This window comes from Carya illinoinensis, chromosome 1 (assembly GCF_018687715.1).
Source record: "Carya illinoinensis cultivar Pawnee chromosome 1, C.illinoinensisPawnee_v1, whole genome shotgun sequence".
Taxonomy (NCBI): Eukaryota; Viridiplantae; Streptophyta; class Magnoliopsida; order Fagales; family Juglandaceae; genus Carya; species Carya illinoinensis.
In genome coordinates, this window is record NC_056752.1 from 30,988,162 (window position 1) to 31,015,059 (window position 26,898).

Sequence of the window (26,898 nt, forward strand, 5' to 3'; positions counted from 1 at the left end):
TTGTTCGGCTATAAAAGGGGTGCAATCCGAAGGAAAAAAGAAGAAGAACTTACAAGAACAACTTTGTGCTTTGTTATGTTCTTTAAATAATTGAGTCTTTCTTGTGTTCGGCAGTTTTGTTTTTCCTTTTGGCTTCAATGCTTTGTTGTTTTAGAATTTTTATTAAGTGTATTAAGAATTGTTCTAGAATTTTATTTCATTAAGTGTAATACCTTAATTTCTATTAAGTGTGCTAGTTTGTTTCATTACTAGTTTGTTTCATGCAACAAAAGAATTGTTTTAGAAGTTTTAATTAAATATGCTAGTTGGTTTTATGCAACAAAAGAATTATTTTAGAAGTTTTAATTAAATATGCTAGTTGGTTCCATACAACAAAAGAATTGTTCTAGGAGTTCTCATTAAGTTTGTTACCTTAATTTATTGCAAGAAAGGTTTGGTTGTAAGCTTTTGTTTTTGTTTTTGATTTTTCTGAAACATCATACGTGGGGAGAAGAGGAATTGTTCTAGAGTTTTCATTAAAGGTTTGGAGATTAATTTTCAAGAGTGATACATGAGAAGTTTCTTTTTGCTTTAGATTTCAATTGAATGGTGAAGGGGAGTTTTCGTCTAGACTTTTCTTTCTCTATTTTATTTAACTTCAGTTTAAAGTTTATGGAATACTTTTGAGATTTTTTGGCTTAGAAGTTTGGGTAATTTATTTGCTGTTTACTTATTTCATGTTATTTATTTTTCTCACTTATTTAAGCTTTCTTTTAATAGTGATTACAATTGTTATGTGTTATTTTGAGAATTTGTGATTTAAATACAAAGATGAATTCTAGAATCTTGGTTTTAGGCATTTTCAATTTTCAGTTCATGTTTTGTCAATTACTTTCTAATTTAGTTTAATTCTTAATTTAGTTTTATTAATTTTTGAGTTTAATCTATTAGTCATTTTCATTCCAATCCGACAATCAAAATCTAAAAACATGAATCTAGTCCATGACTAGTAATCTCTTCCATCCATTGCATATATCATCCTCTTGTTTTCTCTTTGTGAAGTTTTTCACATTTTTCAACGAGTTTAATTTTAAGTAACTTTCCCTGAGGAGACGATCTAGGAAGTTATTCCTAATTATTACACGACACTCTCATGCACTTGGGATAGCATTAGTGCTACTCATTTTTGAGAGAGTCAAGTTTTTGGCGCCGTTGCCGGGGAAAAGTTGTTTAACTTAAATTTAAACTTGTTATTTTATTTTATTTTTCTCTACCATATTATCTCCGGTTACTCATCTCATTTGCATCAACCACTCATCTCTACCATATTAGATTGATGTTTCATGTCATTGGTAAGAGACACTTCAAATAGGTTGCTTAGAGTCACATCGAGTGTTGAGAGTAATATACACAGCTTGGAGGTAGATAGCTCGTCTGTCTTTTCTTTGAGTGAGCCAGGTGAAGAAATTGAAATTGAACCAGAAAACATGGCTGCACCTGCACCACGCACTCTTAAGGACTATTTGCAACCCACTTGTACCACTACACCTTCATGCATTGTTTTACCTGAAAATGCACTTAATTTCTCTATTAAGCATGGCATGATGTCAGTGATACCTCAGTTCCACGGGATGATGTCATGATGTCAGTGATACCTTAAGAGTGCGTGGTGCAGGTGCAGCCATGTTTTAATCCATCCCGTGGAATTGAGGTATCACTGACATCATGCCATGCTTAATAGAGAAATTAGGTGCATTTTCAGGTAAAACAATGCATGAAGGTGTAGTGGTACAAGTGGGTTGCAAATAGTCCTTAAGAGTGCGTGGTGCAGGTGCAGCCATGTTTTCTGGTTCAATTTCAATTTCTTCACCTGGCTCACTCAAAGAAAAGACAGACGAGCTATCTACCTCCAAGCTGTGTATACTACTCTCAACACTCGATGTGACTCTAAGCAACCTATTTGAAGTGTCTCTTACCTATGACATGAAACATCAATCTAATATGGTAGAGATGAGTGGTTGATGCAAATGAGATGAGTAACCGGAGATAATATGGTAGAGAAAAATAAAATAAAATAACAAGTTTAAATTTAAGTTAAACAACTTTTCCCCGGCAACGGCGCCAAAAACTTGACTCTCTCAAAAATGAGTAGTACTAATGCTATCCCAAGTGCATGAGGGTGTCGTGTAATAATTAGGAATAAATTCCTAAATCGTCTCCTCAGGGAAAGTTACTTAAAATTAAACTCGTTGAAAAATGTGAAAAACTTCACAAAGAGAAAACAAGAGGATGATATGTGTAATGGATGGAAGAGATTACTAGTCATGGACTAGATTCATGTTTTTAGATTTTGATTGTCGGATTGGAATGTAAAGGACTAATAGATTAAACTCAAAAATTAATAAAACTAAATTAAGAATTAAACTAAATTAGAAAGTAATTGACAAAACATGAACTGAAAATTGAAAATGCCTAAAACCAAGATTCTAGAATTCATCTTTGTATTTAAATCACAAATTCTCAAAATAACACATAACAATTGTAATCACTATTAAATGAAAGCTTAAATAAGTGAGAAAAATAAATAACATGAAATAAGTAAACAGCAAATAAATTACCCAAACTTCTAAGCCAAAAAATCTCAAAAGTATTCCATAAACTTTAAACTGAAGTTAAATAAAATAGAGAACGAAAAGTCTAGACGAAAACTCCCCTTCACCATTCAATTGAAATCTAAAGCAAAAAGAAACAACTTCTCATGTATCACTCTTGAAAATTAATCTCCAAACCATTAATGAAAACTCTAGAACAATTCCTCTACTCCCCACGTATGATGTTTCAGAAAAATCAAAAACAAAAACAAAAGCTTACAACCAAACCTTTCTTGCAATAAATTAAGGTAACAAACTTAATGAGAACTCCTAGAACAATTCTTTTGTTGTATGGAACCAACTAGCATATTTAATTAAAACTTCTAAAATAATTCTTTTGTTGCATAAAACCAACTAGCATATTTAATTAAAACTTCTAAAACAATTCTTTTGTTGCATGAAACAAACTAGTAATGAAACAAACTAGCACACTTAATAGAAATTAAGGTATTACACTTAATGAAATAAAATTCTAGAACAATTCTTAATACACTTAATAAAAATTCTAAAACAACAAGGCATTGAAGCCAAAAGGAAAAACAAAACTGCCGAACACAAGAAAGACTCAATTATTTAAAGAACATAACAAAGCACAAAGTTGTTCTTGTAAGTTCTTCTTCTTTTTTCCTTCGGATTGCACCCCTTTTATAGCCAAACAACTCCACTAGTTGCCTCTCACATTCACACTTCACTTCCATTCATACTTCACTTGCATTCACACTCAATCTTGCATTCACACTTCACTTGAAGAATAATTCCAGCCGACTCTTGCATTCACATTCTTTATTCAATCGGTTTCTCAATTCAAACCAAGCAACCAAGCACCTTTCACTCCCCAAACCAAGTCCAACACGTCTTCACACCTCCAGAAAATTCAGCATTGGCAACCGACCACTTTTCTTTAATCATGCACCGATTTTGCTTTCTTTCCTTTTTATTTTTCAGTTTCAGCACAACACATTAAGCACCCACCGACTTCTCTCAATTAATTCCAGCACATCACACTTCAGCTCAAGCAAATCATGCACCGAACACCAATCACGGCATCTCTTCTTTCACACCTTTATTCTACCGTCCAGCCACACACACACACACACACACACACACACACACACACATATATATATATAGATGGTTGAATTCGGTGCTTCTCCATTCCATCCATCAATATATATATATCAAGTCGGTGCCAAACTCCCCCAACTACAATTCACTCCAGCCGACTTCTCTTATTTCTTCTCACACCTTTTCAATTTCTGCCGTCCAGCCACACACACACATTAATTCCAGCACAACATTCACATGCCTCTCTCTATTCTCTTCTCATTGCCGTAAACATTGACCCAACTTGCATGTATTGTCTTGCTTTCCATTTTCCCTTTTCGGTGGTGTTAATTTTTGACTACATCACATGCAACTCTCTATCTTCGTTTTCCAACAGCTCTTGTCCAATTCAGTGGAAAGGCAGCAGCCTTTGATGTGCTTCTTCAATGTATAATTTCGGTGGACAGCAGCCTTCAATCACATTTCAGCTCCTCCTTCCAACTTGCCAAGTTGTTGCCATGTGAGGTTGTTGCCATGTGAATGGATTAAATTCATGTGATATGCAACCAATTGGAAGACAAAAGAGGTATTTTTCCGTGGGTTGGAAAGGAGTTGGTGGATTTATTTGAGTGTGAATGGAAGAGGTGGTGGATGATTGATAAGAGTGACTTGTGTTGAGTTGGTGGGATGAAGTGCATACTGCACTCTTCAATCTAGAGGTGGTCAACAATTCAATATATCTTTCCATGTCATGTGTATAAGACCTACAAGCCAAAATTCATTGTTTTGAGTCATGCATGCGTTAATGACTTCCAATCTATTCAAAAAGTTTAACATATGGATCACATACAAAATTTATCTCATACCAAGCTTTCTAAATAAGATAAAATATGCATATGAATAAACATTATCCAATTAAATCTCAAGTTATTAAATTAAGCATAAACTCATGCTATTAATCAATTTAAATCACAACTTGTATTTATTCTTATTAACCATTTTTTCATTTAAAACCAATAATAATGTCATGATGAATTTAAAATACATTGGTTTTAAATAGCTAAAATATGCAATATTTCAGCTCAATCAGTAGTCATTTTGGCAACAGGTGCAAATGTCTCGTCATAATCAATACCATACTCTTGTCTATTCCCAAGAACCACGAGACGGGCCTTATATCTGTCTAATGACCCATCAGACCGAAACTTGACTGAGTACGCCCACTTACAACCAATAGGTTTGACACCAGATGGACAAGATCCCAAGTGTGATTTTCTTGAAGAGCTTGGATTTCTTCTTGCATGGCCTATTGCCAACATGCTTGGGTGGCTGCCTGGGTATATGAGTAAGGAACAGAAATAGTGTCAAGAGTGGCAGTAAGTGAAGTAGGTGGAAAACCATACCTATCCGGTGCATGTATATCCCGGGTGGAGCGCCGGGGTATAGGAGCTGCAGAATCAAATGACGGACCAATATCTAGAAGGGGCGTTGAAGTAGGGGAAGGACGTCGATGGTATACCAAACCTGGTTTAAATCGCTTAATAGAAGAAGACACATCATCAAAATCAGGAAGAAGAGTGATAGTAGGATCAGAAATAACCTGAGACTGAAAGAAATATTGATTCTCAAAGAAAATCACATTTTGTGAGATTCGGAATTTGTTTGCCTGAGCATCATAACAAACAAATCTTTTCTGAGTAGGACTATATCCCATAAAGGCACACGTGACAGACTGTGCAGCAAGTTTGTGATGCTCAACAGGTGGCAGATGAAGAAAACAAACACACCCAAAAGTATGAATGGATTGATACTCAGGAGATATGCCAAATAAGCGAAAATAGGGTGAATCAAAATCTAGAGTGGTAGTAGGCAAACGATTGATTAAATAGATAGCAGTATATAGAGCTTCTACCCAGAACTTAGAAGGTAGAGAAGAATCAATCAACAAAGTACGGACAACATCTAAAAGATGACGATTCTTACGCTCAGCGACTCCATTTTGTTGAGGAGTATAAGGACAAGAACGTTGGGAAATGATCCCCTTTTCTTGAAGAAAATTTTGAAAAGAATAAGACATGTACTCCCCTCCTGAGTCGGAGTGTAAAATTTTGATACACGTATTAAACTGTGTCTCGACAAGCACAACAAATTTTTGAAAAACAGAAAATACATCAGCTTTAGAACGGAGAAAATATATCCAAGTGAATCGACTATAATCATCGATAAACGTCACAAAATAACGATACTGACCATGAGAAATAACAGGACTCACACCCCAAACGTCAGTATGCACAATCTCAAAACAGTGAGAAGCACGACTACCATGCGCAGGAAAAGGTAAAGTTTTACTTTTACCAAGACAACAAGTGGCACACTCAAAAGATACAAGAGAAGAAGAATATGAGTCTTTATTGCCCAAAAAACCATGTCTCAGAAGATGAGTCAATACAACAGAATTAGGATGACCTAATTTCTTATGCCAGATTTCATGAGTATTGGCAGTAGCCGTACAAGCAAGAGAAACATTATTAGGAATAGAAAATTGTAAGGGAAACAAACGTCCTACTTTAGGCCCCTTCGCAATCACCGTCCCCGACACCTGATCTTGCACAAGACAACCACCACGAGAAAAATGAACATCACAATTATTATCTACCAATTGTCCAACAGAGATTAAATTGGTAGATAATCCAGGAGAGATAAAAACATCTCGAAATGAAGCGCCCAAATTACCAACAGCAGTAATAGGAAGAGTACTGCCATCAGCGATCTGAAGCGCCCGAATCAACAATCCAAGAAGTTGAGTTAGTGCTCGTACCTTGCATGCCTAAGGCCGTAAAAACAGACACAATCATCTGTTGGACCATTGCTGGTGTAAGAACAGATGAATCACAGCTTATAATAGAAGGCACAGAAGAAGAAGCAGAGGACTGAACATCAGCCTGAAAAGCTTGGGATTGGCGGTTCTGAGGCCGTATTCGACAGTCTTTGATGATATGGCCCTCTTTCTTGCAGTAATTACAAACTTTCTTTGGACAATTGCGAGCAATATGACCAAATTCCTTGCAATTGAAACATTGTAACTTGTTCCTCCCTCTCCCGTGTGCTGCATAGGCTACATTTACAGTCTTCGAAAAGACCTTCTCAGAAGTCATACTTATCTGAGTGGATAGCCGTTGTTCTTCACGCAATAAATCTCCCAAACAAATATCCAAAGAAGGAACTGGATTACGGTTCAATAAACCAGCTCGAACAGGCTCAAATTCGGGTTGAAGTTTCATTAAAAAACTGATCGCGTTGACTCTCAGCATGAACTGCTTGAAGAGCCGCGAGGGCCGCTGTAGGAACCTTTGCATGAGCAATGTCAGAATACTCGCTCCAAAGGTTAATAAAACCGGAATAAAATTGTGCGATAGGTAAATTGCCTTGACTATAATTACTAATTTCCAACTCTATTGAAACTTTTGAGCACTATGATCTTGGTGGTAAATATGGTGAAGATAATCCCACATAGCCTGAGCCGTAGTAAAACAGCGAAGATTGGTCACAAGGTGAGACTCAATGGTCCCCAATAGCCAAGAGATTACCTTGGCATCCTTGATTTCCCATTGAGCAAATTCTTTTTCATCAGTAGGAATCTTTGCAGAATTATCAATATGATTTGATAATTCTTTTCCTTTCAAAAAAATCCTAAATTGAAATTCCCATGTAGGAAAATTTTTGCCAGTAAATCGTACAATAGTATTTTCAATAGACATTATGAAAGTCTATGAACAAAAAAAATAACCCAATAAGAGAGGCCCAAACACGTATTGCAACACAAGGTTTCCAAAATGATAATAGGAATATCAATTGGGCCAACACAAAAAGATCCACTCAAAATTAGCCCACGGAAAGAATAATAATAAAAACTCACGGCAAGAAGCTCTTCACTATTGGGCTTACATGTATTTTATTTGCTCTCCTATTGAGCAAAAGAGACTCACGGCCCACAAAAAAATAAAAGGACCCACACGACAAAAGGAAACTTGAAAATGCTTCTTGAGAGAAAAAGAAACCTGAAGATGCCGTAAACAATGACAGGAAAAAAAATAAAACACGGCACGACAAAAAAAAAGGATATGACCCAGAAAGAAAACACTGCCGATAGCCACACAGAGGTGGTCGACCACCACCCAGTTGTACACAGAACCTTCCGGTGGCCTCAAAGCCACCCACAAATACTGTCAACCACCACAGGAAATGTCTATTGTTGCAGAAACATCACCTGCAGCTGCCGACAGCCACTAAGAGGACAAACCCACAAGAAACTCAGAAACTAGTTGTACACAGAACCTGCCGATGGCCTCAAGGCCACCCACAAATGCTGTCAACCACCACAGGAAATGTCTATTTTTGCAGAAACATCACCTGCAGCTGCTGACAGCCACTTAAGAGGACAAACCCACAAGAAACTCAAAAACTCACCACCGTGTGAGAACAGAAAATTATTGTCGCAACTCAGAAATTCTGAAGGATCAAGACCACAGAGAAATGATAATCAGAATAGAGGCTCTGATACCATGTCAGTTTTAGTCTTCATACCCTTTCTCTGCCCTCTCTTTCATTTATATAGAAATTGTGCTGCAGTCGGCTACCTAATTTACGACTAATTCTACCTAATTTACGACCACAAAACTAATCCCATAATTCTCTCCGTAATTATCTCGTAACAGTCTGTAAGTGCAAATCTCTCACGTTTGGGGCCTACTTCCAGAAAAAGGGTTACCTAGTTACCCTGCGTTTGCCACAAGTTTTAATATTATGGCTATTACTCTGGTTTTGAAGTATTGGATTTAGTTTTAAGTCTCCTTTTCTTTTTTGTTTTTTAGTGGGATCATTGTAAGCTGTTTCCACCACTGTGTATATCATGGAGCTAGTTCAATAACCTTGTAAATTGAGGTGCAAACTGTGGCGCCATTGATCTGAGCAAGACAAAGGGTGTTTTGTACTTTTCTGTTAGTTTAAAAGAAAACCCTTATATTACTTTCTGCTTGTTCATTTTGATCTGGTTTTTTGTTAAAATAATCTTTGGGGAAAATAGTAGTACTGTGTCTTATACTTTGTATTTTTTTGATTTGCTTACTTGTCTAGTTTCTTAGGGTTTTTTTTTAATTAATTAATTTATTTTTTATATGAAGAGGACGTCACCCCATAATTTTTTTAAATAATCCTCACTTATGGCGGAAGAATTTGTGGTAACATCATGTGACGCCTTGGCGGTTACAGATAGTCTAAAAGATAAAAAAAACGAAGGCGTGGGAAGAACCTTCCTATACAAACTGTTTTTTTGATCAGTAAACCTTTCTATACAAACTTTAAAACCACTTATGGAAAAAACCATCAAGAAAACATCTAATTTTTGCTCTCTTGTGAAGTCCTTGTTCTGTTCCTCTGTATATTCTGAGTTCAACCAAAAACACTTGTACACAACCAACCTCAATGCCTCCGAAGGGAAGGAATACCCATATTGGCCATAGAACAATGCCTCTCACCTCTCTTGGAAGCTCAGCAAAGCTAACGTACTCTTTGACCTCCCCAGCTGCTCCTTTCTTTGCTAACCAGTCGGCAGCCCCATTAGATTCTCATAACACATGAGAAAGAGATTCTCGCTGAAGACATTAGCATCCTTATTTTGTCCCAATAGTACATTACCTTCCCAGGAATACCAGCACCTGTTTTCAGCCGGTTAAAACCAACCGTGAATCTGTGTCCACCTCAGTCTTTTCCCAATTCATCTTCCTGCACATGGTAAGACCATCAAGTAGAGCATGCACCTTAGTCTCCATATTTGTTCCCTCTCTATAGTGAGAGGAGAAAGCAGCGAATACTTGACCTCTTTCATCCCTCCACTTGGACCAGGGTTACCAAGGCTACTGCCATCCACATTCAACTTAACCATTCCCAATTTAGGCTTTAACCATATTCCACCCTCACTACCTTTTGAATCTTTGTATAGAATGATATAAGCAACCCCAGCTGATTCAGTATTTAATCGTCTCTGGAATTCAGCTTCCTTATCTGACTCACTTTGCTCATAGTTCCCCTAACATAGACTTAATTTTACATGGAACCTTTTTTTGACAAGTAAGAAGATATTTTATTGATATTTGAATAGGCATAGCCCAATTATACACAGGAAGTATACATTAGATTACACCTAGTTAGGAACTAGAAACGGATACAAGGAAGTCATGAAAGTTGAGACCATTAAAGTCTATAACAATGGCCCAATCTTCCAGAAAAAACTCTTAAAAAGTCTTCCAAAGAGCGCTCTCAATCCTCAAAATTTCAGTCATTCCTTTTCCTCTAAGTGCACCAAAGTAGATAATTGGGAGTCATCTTCCACACAACTGCAATTTGGGGTATCCTCTTGATCCCTCTCCAACTAGCTAGTAGATCAACCGCCCTCCCGGCATAACCATGCTAATCCCATTTTGCTGAAAAAGTACTTCCATAAGGCCTTGCAAACTCACAATGTAGAAGTAAATGATCCACTGTTTCACCACTATTTTTGCACATACAACAACAATCAATAAGGATAAACCCATCTTTCTTGAGGTTGTTAGTGGTTAGGATCTTTCCTAAGGATGCAGTCCAAACAAAAAAAGCAGCCTTAAGAGCGCTTAACTAGTGAAGACACCAACCTCCCAATCACATGCCTCCCTAATGAAGCTGACATTCCGCCATTGTGAGCCATTAGTAATTTCCCTCAAATCAGCCACCAAAGCATCTTGTTCCCATGCAATTATGAAAATAGAGGGATAAGCATCCTTAAGAGCCGTATCTCCAACCCAAACATCATGCCAAAAACTAATTCTATTACCTTCCCCCATACTCAGCCTAGTGTGGCTAGAGAAGGAGTGAAGGATCCTCAACCTTTCTGGATATGTTTCCATAACCCCACTCAATATGCCCCCTAACTTCATTAGAACACCAACCCCACCTTATACTCCCATACTTAGTATCAATCACCACCTTCCATTAAAAAAAAAAAAAAAAAATACCACCTTCCATAATACTTCCCTCTCATAATTATATCTCCACAGCCATTTGAGCCTTAATTTGCACTCTTTGTGATCCTGCATTCAAGCCTTAAGTCTCCTCAATCAAAGGCATTGGCTGATAATTGATGGAAGAAGGCCGACCACTATTCCCCATTGAGAACCAGTTCTTGCTTTGCTAAACCGTAGCATCACTCTTTCCTTCCACCTTTTGATAGGTGATGTCATGTATACCCAGCACTATAGCAAACTTCCTCCAAATCTGGTTAGAAAACTATCCATTGCTCAAAACATCTTCCATACACTTGATAGTGACACTTTCGCAGCAATCACTTCTTGATGCTAATTCAATTTGGCATCTGTGGATATTGGTATCAAATGGAACGCCTTGCAAGAAACATTTCCATATAGATACAAAAACCTTATTAGGCAAATATTTACACCAAACCCATTTACTCCACTCCACATGTGCCACTCGACCTCTTATAAAATTCCACACGTATTTACGGACAAAATGCCATCTGGTGAAGCTTTCCATATTGGGGTAGCGATCTTTTCTCTATTTGTCTCTTGGGCTTGCCAATTCCGTTTTGCTTGATATTGTTCATGTATGATTGTTGATGCTATATCTACGTATAAAAAAAAAAATGATTGTTGATGCTAAATCATCTTGACATATTGAAAATAATATATTTAAACGTTTAAATGATTTTACTTCTGATTTTTGTGTTTTGCTTTCGATTGCAGTGTTGATGATGGATTTCCACCTGTCACCTTTTATTTTGAGAATTCTCTCTCCTTAAAGGTTTATCCTCGTGAATATCTATTTCCCTATGTAAGTGTATCAAACAATTTAATAAAGGTGCTATTCAGCCATTCCTGTTTCCATATTTTACTTGATTTCTTCTTAGTGTTTTATTTTTAGGTGTTGCTTTTTATTGTCATAATATACTTGGAAAATTTATGGGCCTTGGAATGATGCTGTTATACTTAGAACATCAAAATGATTGTTTTTGATTTTGACATTACCATAATTATTTTCTGGGTTGTTACTTTGTATACACTGTCAGCATAAACATTGTATTAATTGCAGTAATCACTTTATCTTTTGATGGAAGTTCTTCATTTACATTGTAGATCTTCTATCAATATTCTTATGAATGGTGCTTTAGTTTTCCTCGTAGTTAGGGGTGCTACCCGCATGTTGGGGGGAGCCTCCCACCCTGGTGCCAGGGGGCGGGGTCAAAAACCTCATCCTCCCCACCCCCCTACCTAGGCACACCCCATTGGGTTTAAAAATTATTTTTAATTATTTATAAATACAAAAGGAATTTAAACTCAAGATTTTTATTTTGGATTGCCTTTGAGTCCCACATTGCTTAAGTATGACTATTATATTGCCTTGGCTTCCTATATAAAGGTTGGCCTAGAAGGTCAAGGCAATCCAATAACTTGAATACAACTTCAAGTCTTGAACAAATTATATATATCTATATACAATATATTTACTTATATAATTATTTGTATAAATTTATAATTTTTTTTAATATATATATATATATATATAGTGGTGCGGAGCGAGGGGCGGGGCAGGGCCCTGTTGGGGTTAGCTCGCCCCCCGCACCTGCTAGGCAGTCTCCCTGCGGGGTGGGGAGCCTTGCCCTGCATGGGCGGAGTGGGGCAGTGCCTGCCCATGCGGGGATGGGGCGGAGTAGCAAGGTACGGGCCCCCGCTGCCCACCGCTACTTGTAGTTAATGCAAAGCACTTGAAAGTCCACAGCTTCTATTCAATTTACAATGTTTGACATATCCAATCTTTGAAGGCTATCTTACTTTGTTTTGAAGTAGTATTCGGGTTAAAGATTAATCTTGCTAAGACGGAGATGGTTGTGGTTGGTGAAGTAAGCAATATTAGAGGGTTTGCTAATATTTTGGCTTGTGTGGTTTCTCTGTTACCTTTGAAGTACCTTGGTCTTCCATGGGCTTCTTTCAAAGCTAAGTCAATTTGGGAGGGGGTGCTGGAAAAATTTGAGCGCTAGTTGGCTGGGTGGAAAATGATGTATTTATCAAAAGAGGGGCAGATCACACTTATTAAAAGTACTTTATCCAATCTTCCCACAATCTTCTTATCCTTATTTCCCCTTCCTGCTAGCATTGCAATGAGGATGGAGAAACTCCAACGAGATTTTTTATGAAGTGGTATAGGAGATGAATTTAAGTTCCATTTGGTGGATTTGGATAAGGTGTGTTCTACTTTGAGAGATGGTGGCTTGGGGGTTCGGAATGTGAGGGCTTTTAATAAGGCTTTGTTGGGTAAATGGTTGTGGTGTTATAATTATGAGAGGGAAGCCTTATGGAAAGGGGTGATTGATATGAAGTATGCTAGTGAACGAGGGGGGTTGGTGTTCTAAACAGGGTAGGGGGACATATGGAGTGCGGCTATGGAAGTATATAAGGAAGGGGTGGGGCTCTTTTATTAGTAATACCCGATTGTGTTTGGGGGATGGTAGTAGGATCAGTTTTTGGACGGATATGTGGGTGGGATACATGGCTTTAAAGGATGCTTATCCTACAATTTTTAGCATTGCACGGGAAAAAGAAGCTACAGTGGCTGATTTGAGGGTAATCAATCAAGGTTCACAGGAGTGGAATCTTTCCTTACCCGGGATGCACATGATTGGGAAGTGAATGCTTTGTAGAATTTTTTAACTTGCTGTATAATACTCCTATTGCTGCCACAACTGAAGATGTGATGGTATGGAGCCCCTCTAGAAAAGGGAAATTCTTGGTACGCTCTTTTTATGAAGTTATTACCATGCAACAGAGGCACAATTTCCCTTGGAAGAATATTTGGAGAAGTAAAGCACCCACCAAGGCATCATTCTTTGTATGGACAGCTTCTCTAAGGAAGATTCTGCTCACTGATAATCTTAGAAGACGTGGCCTCATAATTATGGACTGGTGCTGTTTGTGCAGAAATAATGCTGAAACGGTGGACCATCTACTCCTACATTGTGAGTTTGCTCGTGAGATACGGAACTACTTTTTCAGTAGAATGGGAATAGCATGGGTAATGCCGGGTGGGGTGGTTGATCTTCTAGCAAGCTGGAGAGGGATCACTGGGACACCACAGATTGCAGCGGTGTGGAAGATGGCTCCAATATGTATTTTTTGGTGTATTTGGAGTGAAAGAAACGAGAGACTTTTTCAGGATCATGAACATTCCTTGGAAGAGTTTCAGGGTTTTTTCTAGAAGACTTTGTTCTTTTGGGCCATTGCTGTAGATTTTAATGGTCTCAGCTTCCATGATTTCCTTATAACTATTTCTAGCTCTTAAATAGGTGTATGCACATGTATACTTCTAGTGTACCCTGGCTATGCCCATCTTTATATCAATAAAATAACTTATTACCTATAAAAAAAAAAAAAAAAGATTTACAATCTTTGAAACTTTTGCGATAGGAGGTTTGAAATCCATTATTATTGTTGTTAGAAATCATTAGTGACAAAAGCTTAGTTTGCTTGCTGAGAAGTAGGTGAAAAATGTATTTCAATTATATCACTTATGGAGAGGAAAGTCTTGGGTAAATGGCTATGGCATTATTGAAAGGGAGGAACACCTTATGGAGAATGGTGGTGGAAGCTAAATATGAGAGCATGTGGAGAGGGTGGTGTTCGGGGGTAGTGCATGGTTCATATGGAGTAGGGGTCTCAAAAATAATAAGGAGAAGTGGTGCAGATTTCTGTAGATTTGTCAGATACAAAGGTGGGGGATGAGCTTATAGTCTATTTTGGCACGATTTGTGGTGTGGAGAACAAACTCTGAAGGATGTTTTTTCGGTGTTTATAAATACTGCATGTTTTAAGGAGGCCTCAATGGTAGAACTTATGGTGGTGTTGCAAGATAAGCGTTAGTGCAATATCACATTTATTTGGCATGTTCATGATTAGGAGAGTAATGGTTACCTCTTCCTTTAACCTCTTGTATTCTTTCTGATTGAACAGTGGGGGTGGGGTAGAATTTGTTAGTTCCTTCCAAAAGGTTGATATTTGAAATCAAAGTCTTTCTATTGTTCTATTAGTCCCCGTGATGGCTGTTTTTCTCATGGAAGTGCACATGGAAGAATAAAACACCTATGAGATGGACTTTCTTTGGACAATAGCATTAGGAAGGATTTTGTTTTTTAGAAGTAAATGGAAATTTTGGTTGGATGAAGGCATATCATGGGTGCCAAGTTCCACTTAAGATGTTGACCAGGTATAGTGCAGATGTGGCTTATGCTTATTGCTTCCATAGGATGCTGCAAGGACATTAAGGACTTGAGTGGGAAAGACTTTGATTTCTCAGATTTTGATTAAATCGTCCATTGGGGTGAGTGAATTGTGAAGCCATCACCTGGGTGTCAAGTCCCATGTGACGTTTACTAATGGAAATAGGTTATACAAGCGATTGGAGGGAGCTCCAAATATAATCTTAACTAGTCTTGTTTGGGGTATAATGCATATATGGCTAGTGCGCTTCTTAGATACGGTTATGACTAGTAATTTGAACCATTTGTGCTTCCTAGCTTAGCCTTTGGGCTATCATATTTGCTCTAAAACCATATTGGGGACATCAATCTAAAAGGCTAACTTATTTATAAAGAAAATCTAGAAGGGTTAAACTATTAACAAGTGCACCAACCAAGGTAGGAGGGTAGTGGAGAACATGGAGGAGTGTTTGGGGGAGTATTCAGTGGCATGTCTTTTTAAAAACGTGGAAGACATATTTGAGTGGGCTCTAGCAAGAATATATGGCCAAATTCAGATAGTAGTGGAAGACTTTTGTTGGAAGAGATAGCTTATTTGCATAGTTGGTGGGATGTTCCTTGGCGTATAGGAGGGGATTTCAACGTCACTTGGTTCCTGAGTGAGAGATCAGGGGAATCTAGCCTCACTTCGGCTATGGAGGAGTTCTTAGAGTTAACTTTGAGTTAGATCTCTTAGATTTACCTCTTGCGGAGGGTGCATATACGTGGTCCAACAATCGGGTTTGATTCTGATTGGATTGATTCCTAGCATCACCTTCATGGGAGGCTTACTTTCCATAGGTGTATCGGAAGAGAATTTCTTGGATTTGCACAGATCATTATCCCATTTTATTGGGTTGTGGAGGTATTCATTGGAGTCTAAGATACTTCGAGTTTGAAAACATGTGGCTTAAGGCTAGTGGCTTTGTAGACATGGTGAAACGATGGTGGTCATCCTACTAGATGCAGGGTATCTCGAGTTTTATATTGGTAAGCAATTTTTTTTTTTTTTTTTTGGATAGGTATATTGGTAGGCAATTTATTTATTTTTTGATAGGGAAAAGAGAATTTATTAATCCAAGTAATTAGGCAAAGCCTGAGTACATAGGAAGTATATAAGAAAGAGCCTAATTACAAAACTACATGCTACGGAAAGTAGCATAAAAGTCATTAAAACCCGTTCCATTCAATACAATAGAAGAAACCCAAAGCAACAATGTATGAAAGAAAAAAGCCCTAAAACCATCCAGAGAGCGTTCCCTATTGTCAAAACAGCGGCCATTTCTTTTTTTCCATGTGCACCACATTAAGCCTAGAGGCACCATCTTCCATACAGCTGTAATGTGGCGATTGTCCCGAATCCCTCTCCAACAAGACAATAAATCTATCACCCTCCTAGGCATTGCCAATACCAAGCCTAGTGAAGATTTCATCCCATAATACCTTAACTACTTCACAATGAAGAAGAAGGTGATCTGCTGATTCACTGTTGTGTTTGCACATGAAGCACCAATCAATTATGTAGAGGCCACACTTTTTTAACTTGTTGATGGTCAGTATTTTACCATGGGATACCAGCCAGCTGAAGAAGGCAATCTTGAGGGGGACATTTCTCCTCCAAATGCTCTTCCAAGGGAAGGCATTGAAGGTGTGAGTTGTCAAGGCCTTGTAATATGATTGGACTGAAAACTTCTTGTTCCTTATGCACGTCTAGAGTAATCTATCCTCCCCTCCTACCTTTAATTTTAGTGCGTATAATGCGTTGTTGAAATTAGCAATGTCTCCCACCTCCCAATCTTGTACAGCTCTAGTAAATCTCATGGACCATTGAAGGGAATCAACAGGAATGCACATATTATCAGCCACCGAGGAACCTTGATCTGACGCAATCCTATAAAGAGGGGAAAGCGTTTTTCAAAGCAATATCCCCACACCAAATATCATGCCAAAACCTGATTCATGTGCCCCTTCCCACCTCAAGTCTGCAATTACCGAGAAAATCACCCAAACTATTCTGAATAAGTTTCCAAACTCCAACGCCATAAGCCCCTTTTACTTCATTAGAGCACCAACCTCCCCAAATGCTCCCATATTTGACATCTAGGATGTTCCTCCAAAGAGTGTCTCCCTCTTGAATATACCGCCATAACCATTTTTCAAGAAGGGACGCGGTGCTTTTTGTGTCGGTGGCGGGGTGGCCAGATCAACTGCCGGTGAGGAAATGCGTAACAAGCCGGTGCTAGAGGACTCTCGGGTCCAAGAAGGAGCTTTGGCCTGCCATTCAAAATGAATGGGCCTAGTGGGCTCGGTCCGTGACTGAGGGCTCACGGGCCCTGCGTGTTAAAAGGAATTGAGGGCTCATGGCACCCTCATACTCAAGCCCAGCCTAGCCATATCATTAGACCCACTACCTGCTACCCTAACAGATGCCTCCTTCCTCACTTTAACTTCAGTCAATTAAAGGCCATGAACAAGGATTTGAAGACTTGGAATGAGCAAGTCTTAGGGAATGTGGACAGCTTGTAGGAGTCTCTTCTTGAGGAGTTGCAGGGCTTGGAGAATAGGGCGGAGGGTAGAGCTCTTTCGGATGAGACGTCGAGGAAAATTATTATTGCTTCAGAGCTTGAGAGGGTGATTGTGATGGAGGAGATTTCGTGGAGGCAAAAATCAAGGCCTATTTGGTCGAAGGAAGGGGATGAATGCACAAAGTTTTCCAATGAGAGAAACAATGCCATTGAGTTGATTGAGTTTGATGGTGTTATCCTCTTGGATCATTTTGAGATAAAGGATAACATGTCTCTTCTATGAGAAACTTCCTTACGGAGCAGTTTGCTTAAAGACCAAATCTTGATGGTTTAGCATTTGACACCATGGACTCATTGAATGCTTCTTGGCTTGAACAACCTTTTGAGGAGAACGAAGTTCTACAAGTAGTAACATACATGGCTAAGGATAAATCATTTCCATCTTTCAATCTTGTTGGGATATTGTATGGGAGGACATCACATGAAGGCTTTTCATGAATTGTATTGCTTTAGTTAGGTTTGAAAAGAATCTTAAAGCAACTTTATTGAACTTATTCGAAAGAGGGCAGGGGCTTCTAACGTGAAGGATTTTTGTCTCATTAGTCTTGTTAATGGGGTTTACATAATCATTTCCAAAGTTCTTGCCAACCACTTGAGTACAGTTATCGAGATGATTATTTCAAAATCTCAGAATGCTTTCTTCAAAGGGAAACAAATTCTAGATTCAGTGTTAGTGGCCAATGAATGCTTGGAGAGTATAATTAAATCGGGAGAGCTGGGTATTTTATGCAAGCTTGACATGGGGACCCGTTGTCTTCCTTTTCGTCATTGTTATGGATGCTCTTAGTCAAATGTTGGGGATTGCGGTTAGTGGTGGTTTCTTGGCAGATTTTTCGGTGGGTAAGTCAAATAATGGATTAATTAATATTTCTCACCTTTTGTTTGCAAATGACACATTACTTTTTTGTGATGTGGATCTCGGTCATGTGTAATAATTGAGAGCGCTCTTGCTTTGTTTTGAGGCTGTCTAGCCTTAAGGCGAATCTTGGAAAATCAGAGAAGGTTCTGGTGGGCCCTGTGCAAAATATTAGAAGTTTGGAAAATGTTCTGGTGTGCTGGTTTTCTTCCTTGCCAATGAGATATCTTGGTCTCCCTTTGGTGGCTGTTTTCAAGGCAATATCAGTTTGGGATGGGGTGATTGAGAAGATTGAGAGAAGACTGGCGGGATGGAAAAGTTTGTACCTATCAAGAGGGGGAAGACTTACCTTAATTAAAAGCACTCCTCTAATCTCCCTACATATTTTCTCTCATTATATCCTCAACAGATGGTGTGACTGATCGGATTGAAATCATGTTTCATGATTTCTTGTGGGGAGGTATTGGGGAGGAAGCTAAGTTCCTTCTGGTTAGTTGGGATAAGATTTGTTCCCCACTGTTGTGTGGAGGGTTGGGGTTTTGGAAGTTGAAGACCTTCAATAAAGCCCTTTTAGGGAAGTGGTTATGGAGGTATCATAAGGAAAGTGAGCCTCTCTGGAGGGCAATGATCAATTCCAAAAATGGCAGTGCCCCCCCTTCTTTTCCCTCCTCCTCCTCCTCTTCTCTTCTTCTGACCATGTTAGTTTTGCAGTTGGTGATGGTTCCAGGATTAGTTTTTGGCATGATGCTTAGTGTGGTGGTAGGCCTTTAAGGTTGCTTTCCCTGGCCTCTTCCAGTTCGCTCATAATCAAGATGCTTCAGTAGCGGATGTTTTGGATTAGTCTACTGGCTTTCCTCAATGGAATGTACATTTTACTAGAGCAGCGAATGATTGGGAAATGTATGAAATTTCTGATTTGTTTAGTTTGTTGTATGATACAAGTATTGGCAGGGCTGAGATGGACAAGATGATTTGGATTTATACCAGTAATAAGAAGTTCACAGTTCACTCTATGTACAAGGTGTTGTCTGGTCAGAATGTGGTATTCTCTTTTCCTTGGAGGTGTATATGGAGTGGACTGGGGAATTTCTCACTGAATTATCTGATGTGCATTTATGCCAAACTCCTTGCTGAAGGCCTCAGTGCACCTCTGGGATTAGTTGGGACATTGTTCTGGATATCCGGTGCCAATAAAAAAAATGTATATGGAGAGCACTTATTGATAGTGCATGAGGGCTATATATGTGTCCACCAGCCATCATACTCCTCTGGTTTACACTAGATTTTTCTCAATTATTTTCTAAATCTTGGTTTTACAAATTATGTTATATGAATGCTATCAACCTTTTTTTTGGGAAATTCTTGCAACCTTATCATCACTTCATCTAGTCTTTTATGTGATGCTATTTTTTCTCCTGTAGCGTTTGCTGTTTTCAGATTTGCCATATGCGTAAACTTTGTTGCTTTTTAATCTGCATCAAGTCAATTTACTATTGTGGATCTTTGCAGGAAGGTTTGTGGTGTATTGGTTGGCAAAACAGTGGAATGCAATCCAGGGATAGCATGAACTTGACTCTTTTGGGAGGTATACCCCAACTATTTGCATTGTTAGCTCTGTGTGAAGTACTTATGTGGCTGGGTAATTGCTATGAGTAATGGCTACATACCACTACTTTCATCTCACTTTTGTAAATGTGACACTTTACATCACCCTTGGATCATCTCTTTTTTGACTGAAAAAGAAATTCAAAAGTTGATGGGTAATGCCACCTCATCATATTGAAATAAGAGTGAGATGGCGGTGTAGTTTGTAGAACTTTCCAATTGCTATAGAACATTGAGAATACCCTCTTGACATTTTGTTTTGAGTGAAACCTTTGAGTGTTAGACCTAATATTAATCTTTAACATTTTACAGGAAATGTTACATTCATTCCGGATGGGTTGACTCTTTAATTCATTAAATTTCATTATTATAGGATTGTAGTTTGTGAAATTGTTTCTGGTTTGAGAAATTTGGAACTGTTACCTTATGAAAGCGAAACGATGATTTGGGATGCCCTTGGAGAATGTTAAGTAACGATAACTGGGGTTGCTACAATAACCGCCTTTTGTTTTTCTCCACCTTAGTCCATATCCTCGCACCTAACAATCAATCAGTCATCTTTATTTGGATTAGAAATTAATTGGAATTCTCCAAAGCTACCGTCCATGCAAAAATGGAACTTTTTGAGGGACCTTCATACACCAGATATACTACCAAGGAAACCACCCTCTTATAAAATCATAAAATGATCTCACGTGAAATCTATCCAATTTAGACAGCCTCCCCTTTGCTATCTTAATATCCTCATGTTATCTATTCTTTTGTTTTTTTAGCATTTGTTTTTTTAGCATTTCTTTTAATCCTCCACCCTGTAAAGCATACCAGGCCCATGGACTTCATTTAAATTTTGTAAATGTGGTTGGAACAAAGTAAACTTTTCATGTCTAAGTATCAAATCACTCTAATAACCTTACATTGTTATTTGCCTCTAAGGTGGTTATTAATGAAGCCTGAAGGTGCCTTGTTACAGTTGTCTTCTGAGATCCCATAAGATAGGACTCACCTTGAGGCTTGATAATAGAGGCAGAAAGAATCAATTTTCGATTTTAAGTGTTGGCAGGAATTCATCTGTATTGAATTTTTTGTACAGCTTCATGGGCATGATCAATTAAAATTTAGTTACTTTTTTCTGTTGCAGATCTAGTGCTATCAAATAAGCTAGTCTTGTATGATCTCGAGAATCAAGCCATTGGATGGACTGAATATAACTGTAAGACCATGTTACCTTTCCTTTGTCACATTCCAAAATTTTCGTTATATTTTATTTTAATCTAAGTTGTATCTTAGAATATGTTAGGCCTAAGAGACCTTATAATGCGTGGACAGGCTCACTATTACTTTTGTTGAGGCCCTTAAAAGTCTTATTCCGCTTGTGAATTGTATGTGATGCATGCCGGTTTTTTCTGTCAATTTTCATAACCTGTGGTCCCCTTATGACTGGCTATTGAGTATCATGCCACAAGGGATAATTTCTAAAAAAAAAAATATACAGTATCTTGTACCTAAGTACCACATAGCACAGGGATGAAAGAGACTTATGGGGTGACAAAAATTGAACCTTTGCCAGACACAGATGAAAGGGAACCATCAGCTATTCTAACGTTTTCCCAATCTGGAAAAAATAATATGAAGAGAAAAGAGATGCTAAATCACTCAATGGTTAGATGATCCTAAATCAATTAACCAAGGATCATCAGAACTAGCATGGATTTTAGTAGAGGTTGCATTTAGAGACAAAGCCAAAATTACCTCAATGAGCAGAGGAGGACGCAATGGAATGGTGGATGGCTCCATTTGAGACATCTGTCAACAAAAGTTTCTATCACATCCTTGTTGAGAGTCCGTGTCAAGAGTGGGACTGCTTGGAGTTGGTGTTGGTTCTACCGTAGAAGAAGGGTTTGCCTGAAGTCAAGTGGCACCACTAGAATGAACCATGAAGCCACCTAGTTTCTTCTCTGCACAGCCTGAAAATTCTGATAATGATTCAGTTTCTGCTCCAAGGCACAAAGTCAGTGAAAGTTAAGTTTCAACAGACCATTCACCCCGTGTCATCCCATGTATTCAACGTTTTAACTCAAACTTCTATAGCATTCCCCTTTCTGAATCAAGTTTGGTTAGCCGCATCCCAAATATCTTTCATTGTGTTTAAAAATAAGCACCCCTGACTAATATCTGGTGGCATCAAATGTAGCTGCCAAGACAAAAATTATATTAAAAAATTATATTCTAACAAAATTTTAATTTTATAATATTTTTATGCAAATTTTTCCCTCTCCTTTTCCAAAATCCCATAAAACATCATAACTCAAACCATTTCACTACTATTCACAAACCATTTTATTACTATTCACAGATTTCTCATCTCATCTCATCTCATCTCATGCCCCAAGCATCCCCTTAGATGTCAATGTAACACCCCACCCTGCTGCTCAATAAAGTCATTTTTAAAATTTTGGAGAATCAGTGTGCTACTAGAACTTAAAAATGTTTTCTTTTATTCTAAAGGAAGCACAAAGTGCAAAGATTCCTTATAATACCAAATTTATTAAATATTTAAAATCCAAAGAGTTTGTGGAAGCACTTATTTAAATTCAATAAAGTCTCATGTGCTTATCAAAATAACTTATTAAACTTTAAGTCATAAAACTGAGCATGACATGAACTATCTATGCCTCTGCCTCGATTCCCTAGGCAAGTTCAGTCCTGCAGTTCCATCGTCATAAATATCATCACTTGGGGTGGTTAAAAAAATAAAACATACAAAAAAAAGAGTCTAATATTCAGTAAGCAATACATCATATAGTAAACATAATAAACATAAGGTTTCTTGAAAAATATGCACACTCATAAATACATACGTAAATAATATGAATATGAACTTATCTTTCACTTGTCATTGGCCAATACCCACTGTTGACCCCCGTGAGTCAGGGTTAGTGGATTTGAGTAGATTCCAATTCCGCCTGTGGCCATGGGTTGTGGAATCCATACATAAAGAAGACGTACTGGGTGCACTACCAGCATGTACAACCTGGCAATGCAATATGCATGTAACATATGGTACTATCTTCATATCATAACATAGGCCATCGCATATCTTATCATTCATACTTCATCATAATCATACTTGCATATTTGTCATATCATAAATTTGAAATGAAATTGCGTTCTTTCATAAGATGTCGTGATACATATTTTTTCACATAAAATCATAAATTTTCATAAATATTTTGATGCATAACTCCTTTCATAAAACTATGAATTTTCATAAATAATTTACTACATAAAATCTTCATATAAATCATGGATTTTCGTAAAATATTTAATGCATGTCTTGCAACTAACACGAAACTTATGCATAAAATCATATGATATTTATGACTTGGGTACATAAAAAGGGGCTTCCAATGGAGGGCATATATGCATAATATTTTTATGAACCACATGTCGTTTACTGTACATACATCTAAGGGTATGATCATGCTACTTACCTCGCAGCGTTAATCCAATATTTCCAGTATGAAATCAATCACGTGAACTAGAAGGGGAGAGAAAATGCGAGGGATGCTGGTGGACTAGAGGTGCTCTGCGTGATTTTGGGTAAGCTGAAACTACATTGGGGCTTGAAGAGGAATGAGATACACGTAAAGTGTATGGGGCTGAGTGTATATATAAGGAGTTGGTTTAAGAGTTTTAATGTGAAGATGATTTGTAGAATTGTAAGAGATTTTTATTGGGGCATGAATCCTAGTGGAAGGTGGAGACGTGCATGACTTAGAGTTTGAGAAGGCAGTCAGTTAAAGAGATTTAACATGAAGGTGACTTGTAGAGTTGTATCCTTGTTGGAATAGGATGCTGATGAGTTTGAGTTCGAGTTGGACTAGGTCACGATTATTCAAGAAGAGAGTTTGAATTTAAAAACATGATCTAGTAGTTCATTCAATGTAGGATTAGCAGTGACGGAGACTGCGTAGGAGATTTCAATCAATGATGATTTTAAATTGAAATAAATTTCTAATAGTCGATCTTTAAATTCTAAAAGGATTTTAATTCGTTCAATAAGTAATAAATGGGATTTAACTTAGTTATTGAGTCCAAGACGTGCATGACTTAGAGTTTGAGAAGGCAGTCAGTTAAAGAGATTTAACATGAAGGTGACTTGTAGAGTTGTATCCTTGTTGGAATAGGATGCTGATGAGTTTGAGTTCGAGTTGGACTAGGTCACGATCATTCAAGAAGAGAGTTTGAATTTAAAAGCATGATCTAGTAGTTCATTCAATGTAGGATTAGCAGTGACGGAGACTGCGTAGGAGACTTCAATCAATGATGATTTTAAATTGAAATAAATTTCTAATAGTCGATCTTTAAATTCTAAAAGGATTTTAATTCGTTCAATAAGTAATAAATGGGATTTAACTTAGTTATTGAGTCCAATTTAAACATTCTAATCAACTTCAATAATTTATCGCTTGTGGGTTTATCCAATATGGCCTATTAAATATATAATTTAGACCCAATAAAAATTAACAATATTCTGACTTCAAAATTATTGGGCCAGGTCGTCATGGTCAACCAGCTCTATTGCCCCTTAGCTGAAATTCCATACCATGCATGAGCCAATCTGCTGTCCACAACCTCACAGATGAGACAACCAATGCTTTCTAATCAGATTAAGAGCTCCCTTGTCTCAAGCTGACTTCTGCATCCTTAAGCAGTCAGCATCTGTACCATGTGGCGGTTCACCATATAACCTAGATGTATTGTTTGAATAGTTCTCTGATACCATGTTGATAGAGAGTAATGAAAAGATGAGAGAGGAGTGATGAGGTATAGAAAAAACAACTCTTGGGGAAAAGGACCAAAAATCTTAATGCTCTTCTCCTGTTAGCATATTATATATATTATTGTAAAAACATAACAATTACTTGAATGCCCATAAACATGTCCTTACATAATCACCCTTCCTAGGCCTTTGTTTTGGTGGAACTAACGTAGTGACTGTCCTTTACTTCATTGTGGTCCTTGTGGAATCCTATGAACTGGCTTCTGTTGATTAAAGATGGAATTGTAAGAACTGGCTTTTTTGTAGTTGATATATTGTTTTTTGTATATAAACAATAAAAGAACAAGAGAAACATCTCGTAAATTTGGTTGATTGGCAAGAAAAATTGTGGTTATTAATTTCCTTGAATCAAAACTCTATTTTAAGGATGAAACTCGAGTTTTAATTTATGTCAGAAAAGTTAGTTTTGGTTTTTCACCATAAAGAAGATTTATATGAACAGTGGTATTTTAATCGAGCTTGTAACCCTAAGTTAGAAAGTCTGACAAATTGATTATAGAATGGACTTAGTAACTGCTATGGAATTGCTAGACTCTGTTGCAGTAAAATAGCATATCTTATTGCTATCTTGTTTCTTTTGGTTTGGTTGTTTGACTTTATTATGGTTGTTTTCAGGTTCGTCAAGCATTAAATTACAGGATGAACAAAGTGGAACAGTACATTTAGTAGGTTCCCATTATATTTCTTCTGCTTTCAGTTTGAATATTCGATGGGCTATAGTTTTGTTGTTTCTATCCATGCTGCTGTACGATATTTTCACTGAAACACTAAGAGTCTTCTGCTAATACAAAGTACCCACGGTTGAGGTAAAGAAACAAGAAAATTTGAAGGTAAAGAAACAAGAAAATTTGAATATAAATAGAAAATCATGAGATTTGTTGATAGGATAGTGCTCTGGATACTTTTCTCAGTTATGTATCTATTTTTATCCCTTATGTGGAAATAGCTAGGATTATTCATTGTACCAATGCTTCACCGTGGGTTAAATTTTGTACCTAGTGAATGTGTAAATTTCTGAAAGATTAGAATCAGGTTTGAGTATAAAAGTAAATATAGTTTGAACTTGGCGTCCTGGTAGAAAATTTAACTGGTCGATGGAAGTTTATGTAAAATTTCAACGATTGAAACCATTTATGGAGAGAGATGCTGCGTAATAGATATGTTAAGTTCTATTCTTTCCTTTTCTACGTACAGTCCTGTTTAAATGTGGTGTGTTCTTAAACTCGCCTTTATTCCTGCCGTGGGTGGTAGGGGTGGCAATTGAAGGTTTTCTAGATGTGGGATGTGGCAAATTAAGCTGATCATTGACTCCCTCGGGGTGGATGCGAGCTCTTCCTCATAGTTGAATTCGAGGGATGATTTGGGTGATCGCTTGATCAGCCAGGGGAATCGACCATTGAATCAAATTGACCCCCCCTTTGGTTGGTTTTCATGACAACCTAGAGATCATGTCACAATTGAGTTGGCAAAGGTCACAATCAAATTCTACAAGGGCAGTCATAAAAGGTAGATTTGGTGGCGTTTCTATTCTTTATATTTTAGCTAGGTGGATATGAAGATGTTGGTGAAAAAAAAGATTGAAAAATGACAATTTGGCAAGCTTGAGAGCGGCAGAGAGCTCAACAACTGTTGATGAGGAACAATAGAGGCGTATAGTTGAGGATAAAGGAGGGGAAAGACACGTTGTGTCTACTCTCGGGTTAGACAAAAGTGAGATAGAAAGGAGGAATGGAACGGCCTCCTTTTAAGTGATATAGTTAACTCATTCTATATTTTACACCAAATAAATATTGTGCACTTCAAATTATAAATTTGGAATTATATACATTTTCGAAAAAACTATAGTTATTATATTTATCCATTGAATAGTTGGATTGTCCGGCCCATAACTCGGCCCACATTGATGATGTCAAATATGACATGTCTCCATCCCCAATGGGAGGGGGCAAAACCAGACACGGCCCATAGGGGTGAGATTGTGAGAGACCATGGGAAGAGCAGAG

The 26,898-nt window shown here is 37.7% G+C and overlaps 1 protein-coding gene across 5 annotated transcripts in view; it reads left to right on the top strand.

Moving 5' to 3' along the window:
• LOC122315040 (aspartic proteinase 36-like) overlaps positions 1-25,959 on the top strand; it is a 55,914-nt gene extending 29,955 nt beyond the window's left edge. The window contains exons 7-10 of one of the 5 annotated variants that reach the window (XM_043130744.1): positions 11,465-11,522; positions 19,957-20,032; positions 21,191-21,262; positions 25,511-25,959. In XM_043130744.1, coding sequence (XP_042986678.1) covers positions 11,465-11,522; positions 19,957-20,032; positions 21,191-21,262; positions 25,511-25,680 — 376 coding nt within the window. In that variant the 3' untranslated portion in view covers positions 25,681-25,959. Of the gene's footprint in view, positions 1-11,464; positions 11,553-19,956; positions 20,033-21,190; positions 21,263-24,610 lie in introns of those variants that run through there. The other 4 variants (XM_043130752.1, XM_043130738.1, XR_006243939.1 and 1 more) reach the window with 4 other exon arrangements.
• The last annotated feature ends 939 nt before the right edge of the window (positions 25,960-26,898 follow it).